This window comes from Brachyistius frenatus, unplaced genomic scaffold, assembly GCF_029030835.1.
Source record: "Brachyistius frenatus isolate BFR_SWC_R1_liver_20210118 unplaced genomic scaffold, ASM2903083v1 Contig_29, whole genome shotgun sequence".
NCBI classification, from domain to species: Eukaryota; Metazoa; Chordata; class Actinopteri; family Embiotocidae; genus Brachyistius; species Brachyistius frenatus.
Genome location: NW_027210628.1, coordinates 455757 through 463384, shown reverse-complemented (window position 1 = coordinate 463384; position 7628 = coordinate 455757). Strand labels below are relative to the sequence as shown.

At 41.5% G+C, this 7628-nt stretch overlaps 1 protein-coding gene across 1 annotated transcript; it reads right to left on the bottom strand.

Moving 5' to 3' along the window:
- Positions 1 to 415: 415 nt before the first annotated feature.
- Positions 416 to 6652, bottom strand: gclm (glutamate-cysteine ligase, modifier subunit). The gene is made up of 7 exons (XM_069699030.1): positions 6282 to 6652; positions 4406 to 4468; positions 3173 to 3257; positions 2912 to 2968; positions 2579 to 2781; positions 2287 to 2401; positions 416 to 1775 (listed from the first exon to the last, which is right to left on the bottom strand). Exons 1-7 carry the CDS (start codon positions 6414 to 6416, stop codon positions 1606 to 1608), a joined length of 828 nt encoding a protein of 275 aa, XP_069555131.1. The 5' UTR covers positions 6417 to 6652; the 3' UTR covers positions 416 to 1605.
- Between the last annotated feature and the right edge of the window lie 976 nt (positions 6653 to 7628).

Sequence of the window (7628 nt, the reverse complement as noted above, 5' to 3'; positions counted from 1 at the left end):
ACCTTATTCCAGAGTAAAGATGTGTTTGATCAATATATCAAAAACGGAGATATATTAACTATTGTTTCAGCTTAGGAAGTCTGCCAATAGGACTTGATGGAAATTTGTACGCAGCACGGTTCATATTTAGGGGTGGAAAGTGTGTGTGTGTTTGTGTGTGTGTGTGTGTGGAGGGAGAGAGGGGTAGTGGGGGGAGATCAGTGGGAGGACCTTTTCAGCACATTCTTATGTAACATTTAACAAGTCTATTTTTAATTATTTCAATTCAAATTAAGATCAATGTCAAACATTCTGGAGGGAGAAATTAGTTGCTTTTCTTCCAGTTTCAGCTCAGTCCACCTATTTTTTAAGTATTGTTTTATCTTTCAAAAGTCTTTTTCTGTTTTGTCGCAAAATCAAACCGTCCCACTAGCTCTTGTTCAAAGATTTTACACCAGTGTTGATGGTAAAAACACGTGTTTCATCATTTCCATAAAGCCAATTCATGATATACAGATATATGACAATATTAAATATGTTTACAGTACAACAGAAAATTTGTGAATTTACTGGATTCTGCCTGGAAAAGCAACCATGATTGATAAATAAAAACATCTTCCCCAGAATTAAAAAATTTTCTACATCTCCACGTCGTGGAGTTTCCAGTGCGAAAATAACACGTACAACGGACATCAGTCTGCTCGTCATGTCAATCTCAATATATTTCTGTGCTCTCCCTCAAATCAATCTCATGAGCACGGGGTGGGCAAACATCTTCAAAAACAGCACATAGTAAGAGAAAAAGCTTGATAAAATATAGCTCTTCATACTTACATAGTTGTCTGCTTTACCAGTTAAAGTCAAATTCAATCTGCTTAAACATTAAAACTGGATTGGGTCTGAATTAGTGCATTGTGTTTCTCAATCAAGGAATGTAAATGGTGTTATACACAGCAGGAAGAATCTAAAATGCATGAGTAAAATCTGACTTTTCTTTCACACGAGCTGTTTCCATTTCTCTATTCAAAATGGAATTGGAATTATTTGCCACTAAAAACTATAGATGTCTATCTTTTTTTTCCTCTACTTGTAATCTTTTCATTCAGACTGATATTTAAAGCTTGATTCACACGGACACAGTGGAGACAAAGCAGGGGTGAGAACAGAAGGAGCAGTAAACGAGAGGCACTTTACATCAGCACATGGTTGAAGACCCTTCACCTTGGACCAAAAGCTTAGCAGCCAGTGTTTTCCATCATTATAACAGCCTCTACTGTGTTGATATATGGCTGTCAATGCGCTGGTCGCAGGGAGAGCGACCATCTGTGAAAGTCACTTTATCAGTCTTCTCTCTCAAAGCTGAGTTGATGGAGTTGATCTGGCAAGTTCCATCTCTATTTTTGACCTCACCGAGATGATGGAAATGAATACATGCATCTGGCAAACAAAGTAAATCACAGATGAGGAAGATGCAACCTTATCTGTAAGATAAAAGAATGACTTCGAGACCCGCGCTGATTGGGCAGCATCCATTATTTAGAGCTGTTACTTTGCATTTTGTGTGTGTGTGTGAATGAAAACGGAGGAAAATGGCTTCATCCCTGTGTCTTTTTCTACGGTCGGGTGCTATGGGCTCGCCTTCCTGGCACTGACAAGGTAGCCCTTGGACTTGATGATTCCCCTGCTCTTAACAATAACGGAGTAACGCAGGACCCACTCTAGCCTCCAGTTGGCGATGTTCAGGTCCTGCGTTCCCTCCTTCACCGCCTCCTGGAAGGTGGCTGCTGACATCAGCTCTAGAGAAACAGAAAAGATGTATAAGTTTCACAATGGTGACTCCCCACCACCTCTACTCAAAAGGGTTTGGCTCCTTGCGACTTCTTGTGTGCTACCTGCTCAGCTCCACGGTGTAATCCCCAATGCGCCCGACCCAGTGATCATGAAAGCGTGTGCAACTCGGCTGCTGATGTTGATGAAGCTACATTCCTCAGAAGACTGACTCGCGAGGGTTATAGGTTCCCCCTGCTTCGTGCACATTACGTTGCTGAACTCCATTTGCGCAAAACATGAGGACTTTCTGAACATTTGATTGCCCCTGTATATATTTTCATCTTTAAAAAGATGAAGTAGTTTCCTAAAACAGCTGGTCACTGTAGTTTTTGGCAAATGTGACTCAAACAGGAGTAAATAGTGTATTTAATGGGAGCTATCTCAAGTTGCGGATAAATACTTTATTTATTTTTTTATTGCAGAAGGACAGTGTATGTGGAGCTATTTGGCCATTATAAAAACAAATATGACTTTCACCTTTGGGGTCATTGTGGGTGAGCAGCTGGATGTCAAACTCTTTAGCGAAGGCAGTCAGGTCAGGAGGCATCACACAGCAGGAGGCCAGGTTGACCTGGTTACTACTGGGTTTCACCTGGTCCAAAAGAGGGAACGTCAGTCACTGGCTTCAAATGGTTCAACAGGAAAAAATGGTGCACTGGTCGAAGCTCATAATAGATATTTTCTGCCATTCTGACCCGTGATCAGAGGTCAGCATCACTATTGCCTCTACAAAGAACTTAAGGCTCGCATAGACAAGAGTCTGACTGACCTGAGCCCAGTTGTACAGCTGCTCCAGCAGATCTTTGTCCAGGTCAGAGGTGCCAATGGCAGCAATCTGCTGGCTCCTGACCAGAGCTTCCAGGTCCTCCCATGCTGGCTGAAGGTGAGCCAAACTCTGGCTGTCCCCCTCCAGGGGCCCAGGTGGCGCTATAATAACAGAGTCGAGCTGGGACACTGCCAGCGTCTGGCAGGCTAGAAGTGGGAGACGAATAAGGCCACATCACAGAGAGGAGTCTTCTAGTTCAGATTTAACATGTTCATAACAACTCAGTGTAACTTTTTCTGGTTCGTGACATTTTTGCTGAAGAGAGTTAAACCTCACCCATCTCCACTGCATCTCTGATCGACGACTGACCCGACTCACACAGGAAAAGCTTGACTGCGGAAAGAATACATCCGTAAATATGTCGTCCCCCAAAAACTATTACTACTTTTCACTGAGCCAGTCATTAATTATGGATGCTCTGATCAATCTCAAAAGTGTCTCTCGTGTACATCCCCTTTCATGCATCTTCGTTGAAGTATAATTTCAGTTTCTTTGTTGCTTTATAGCCTTGACGTAAAGAACAAACCTAAGACTGACCTGAAACCTTCACCTCCTCCCTCTCTTCAGGTGTGATAGCATCTGTTGCCTCGGGAATGGAGCAGTTTAGTGTATCTGGAAAGTCCTGCATGAGAAGGGGAGCACTGATTAGAAAGCCCTTTCAGACATGGAAATTGTCACACTGCTGGTTTCATCTATCTGCTTAAACTGTGTTAATTTGCCATTCGGACGTAAAAGACAGGACAGACACAAAGCATGTGTGATATTTAGCATCTGATGCCACAGAGAACGACCGCTGCTGAAAAACAGCTACAAGATGAAAAAAAAAGTTATAAAGGCCACAACACCGATGGATTAATGAGAATCATGAGCGACTTTTTGAACAAGTAATTCTGACATGAGACCAACATGTAAGACTTTCTCAGAAGGGTTTAGCATAACAGGACTTTATCTTTAAAAACGCAGAGCTAATATCTTTGTGGTTTTTGTCAGCAGACCAACAGAAAACACACCGTGGACCCATGACTCAAACGTCCCATCCTTAAAATTTCCCTGCAAGCGATATGTCCCATGAGCTCTGTATTTGTTGGTATTTAAGATACCTCACTTCAGCTCTTTCTAACCCCCCTACCCCCCAATTTGAGTCCGGTGGGCGTGGCGATAAAAGCTGAGGCAGATTAGCTGAGCCCAGCAAAAGAGCCAGAAGAGGAGGGTGTTCAGCAGGAATGGTGGTTCACTACACCGAGTCCTGCAGCTTTTTTTTTTATTTTTTTTTTTTTTTAATTTTATGTCAGAATTGTCAGGATGTTAGTTGAAAAAAAAAAAAAAAAAAAAAAAGTTCTTTAATGACTACCACTTTGTAGAAATCCTTTTAAAAAGTTAACGGACAAGCCCTCCTAAACAAAGGTTTTGTACCCCCACCCACCCCACCCCCCACCTCCACCCCCCCTAGATAGCAGACAGATGCATATTTGGAATGGCGCCTTTGGCAGGCAGCACTGCATGAACATTCATCATGACAGCTTCTTTTCAGCGAGCCTCGAGGCGAACTTTGATGTCCATCACTACAGTTATTTTACTTTCCCAAGCACAGGAAAATCCAGCTGACCGGCGGCGTAGTAGCACATTACTGTGCAACTCATTCACATACTGCCGGTCTGGCCGTATCACACCACTGACACAAATACCACTGTTCATTTCTCAGCGTCACGAGAGAACATGAAAACTGTGTGAATATTTGGGTAAACAATAAAACTGTAAACATCTCCCCACCTTAGATGACTTTTTTGTCGTGGAGAACCAGTCGCTCAGTGTGGCTTGAATGCAGTCTCGAAGCTGAAACATCAAACGGACACAAAGTCAGACGACCGCCGGGGAGACGCGCGGAGTCGTCGTCGTCGACAGCTGCGATGTGCGGCGCAAGAAAAGCACGAGTCATCATGTGTCATGAATAGTGAAATCAGTTTGTGAAGGAAACACGGAAACAAACGGAGCAGGGAGTGGAGATGAATCCGGTTTAAGGACCGGTGAATGTTCGATTTTGAAATACACCTGTCTGTTAACAAAAGGGATGTTCAGGACGGCCGAGTCAGTCGTTGAAGAAGTTGTGAGGGAGAAATGTTTACGACAGCAACAGAAAATGTAAAACAAACGAGAGAGAGGCTGGTTTAAACAGAGGTTGAACATTTTGTTTACAAAACCTCCGTTCATGTTAAAACAGATAGATGGTAAAAAAAAAAAAAAAAAAAAGATCTGAACGATTCAAGATGTTTTTGCAAAGTTGGTCATATTAAATCTAATGTACATAATGTTTGTGTTTTTAAGAGAACTCCATGTGAAACGTATGAATGAAGACTTTGCAGCAGGAAGGAGATGAATTACTTTCCAACGCATGTTTCTTCATAATACACCGTTTTTGTGGCATATCAGCCACATGTACTGTACACAATACTCTCCTCCAGTTACATCAGTAATCAAGACACACACACAAAAAAAATCCTCCCCATTATTACTGTACTCTTCTATTGTGGAAATTAAATGGTGGCAGAGAAAGTTAAATTAGACCTTTGCCCTTGATTACAGCTATTAACAACTACAGGACTGACTTTGGACAACGGTAGGGCAGTCCCAAATTACAAACACACTTCAGAGGGAATCTGCAGGCGATGTTTCCTACTTCAAAACAATGAGTTGGTGTGCAGACTCTTACCGCCACGTCTTTACATAACTACAGGGAACCTGGTCACAGTGCCAAATGATCTTCAATTGTTAAGTCTATCAACAGAAACTTATTCGGTAACTATTTTCATAATCCAAATTGTTTTTGAATGATTTTATAATGAAATAAAATGCAAAGCCTCTCTGATTGCAGCTTCTTAAATGTTCTTATTTTCAGACTCATTCATTCGTGATAATAAACTGATTTTAGGCTTCACTTTGGGCTTTCCACCATTTTCTGACAATTTTAAAAAGACTAAACCGCAAATTGATGAATCGAGAAAACAATCGACGATTAATTGATCATGAAAATAATCATGATTTACTGCCATGACCTCAGACATTCACAGCTTCTTAAAAAAACAACAACAACGAGTGTTTCAGATAAACATTTTGTGCTGAGTAATTGTGACTAACGTGGATCATTTAATATCTATTCTTCCACAATAAATGATTCATAAATCAGCCTACAGTTACTGACTGAGACATAGACGTGTTAATGGATTACTGGACATGTTGAGTTGTTGTTGTTGTTGTTGTCTCGTCAAAGGTTGTCAGGGGTGCACCTGCCTGCAGGTGGACACGGATCACCTGTTTGATCCCGACAGGTGCACGTTTTAAAGAGATAACTATTGTTCCCCACCGGTGAACTTTTCACCTCAGACTGGATCAACAACACCAATAACAGTGGGACATGTGACATTATTAAAAATAAAAACACACACATTAGTTCAGCTACGCTGTCCTGAAGACGGACGGGGAAAGTTAGCTATCCTTTAAACGTGTCCCCGGTGTCTCATCCAAGGTTTTGTGTTTTCACACCGCGGTGTCAGCAGCCGGTTAAATATTCAGCCAGGTAGCCGAGCGTGCGGGCTAAAGCTAACGAGCTACGTGTTCACCAGCGCCGCGGGGTTTTTTTGTTTTTTTTTACCTCCTCGCTGGGAGAGCCCGGACACTTCTTCTTCAGCCGGCTTCGGTTGACTAAGTTGCCGGTGTGGAGCCGGAGTGTCTTCGCGTGGCTCAGCAGCATCTTCTCCTCCTCGCTGTCGGCGTTTTGAGGATCCATGTGGTCTATCAGTCGCTAAGCTAACGGGTTGCTAACGAGCGCGGAGCGCGTCGCTTCTGTCGCCGCCGGCTGAGCGACTCTGACGGGCTGCTGGCCGGAGGACAGGCGGGACGGACCGGCGAAGTGCTGCGGTCAGGATGACTTGCACTCGGCGCTCACTTCTGGTTGTTGCTCAGTGGCTGTTATGGAGGTAAAGCCGGGTTGGTCCACGCCCACACGGAGGTGTCGCTGAACCGGGCCGGAAAAACTGGTCAGGACGTCTCAGAGTCATAAGGACTGGACTTCTGGACCGGAGTCTTGTTCTGGACGATATTTAAGATGACCGCTAGATGGCGACGTAATGATTCTGATGATTTATCTTATTATTTTATTGTATGCTTTGTAAAAAATTTAAAAAAAAAACACTAAAAAAACCGGTTTAACTTACAGCATTATGTTAATACATATATTAGCAGTATCTGGCCTGCGGGCCGTGGTGCTGTAGATTGAATAGCCTGCTGCATTGGGTTGAGGAATTTCCTCTAGTTGTATTTCTTAAAGTTAAATAAACTATTTAAAAACCCATTTGAAGCTATTGACAGTTGACTTTCAGAGATTTATGGTTCTTGCATAACAAACATACCTATCAAACATATGATAATTGTATTGAATATGATGCATTAAAGCAATTAAATAAAGTATTGCAGCTGTAATATCTATCTATCTATCTATCTATCTATCTATCTATCTATCTATCTATCTATCTATCTATCTATCTATCTATCTATCTATCTATCTATCTATCTATCTATCTATCTATCTATCTCTGTTCTCCACTACAATTAACAGCTATAACTGCTCATTAACTTGCAAATATTTTTTTTAATTTATTTGTGTTATTTATTTGATTAATTTATTTGTCTTGTAACATTACTATTTAGGGGTGCATGGTATTGCATTTTTTTTAATAGTGATATCCATTGTACAAATATTTCCCAACTCTTTTGACCAATGTCAATACTGTTATATGCGCATATTTTTTTCCACCGAACTGCAGAGAACATGATGTCTTTCCTGTCATCTGTTATAACACCTTCTCCAATAGTGGTACATGATGCTTATCAAAATGTCCACATTTACTGCGCAAAATTAAGTAAACTTCAAATTAAGTTTTGTAAAACATGCAAAACATTTTTTTAATGCAACGTAATATATGAAATATTTCCACTGACA

Excerpts from the sequence above, each read along its gene's own strand:
- gclm (XM_069699030.1), bottom strand. The coding sequence starts at position 6,416 with ATGGATCCTCAAAACGCCGACAGCGAGGAGGAGAAGATGCTGCTGAGC. Across the intron at positions 4,469-6,281 it reads CGGGCTCTCCCAGCGAGGAG|CTTCGAGACTGCATTCAAGC; the intron begins GTAAAAAAAAAC and ends TTGATGTTTCAG. Across the intron at positions 2,782-2,911 it reads CAGAGATGCAGTGGAGATGG|CCTGCCAGACGCTGGCAGTG; the intron begins GTGAGGTTTAAC and ends TCCCACTTCTAG.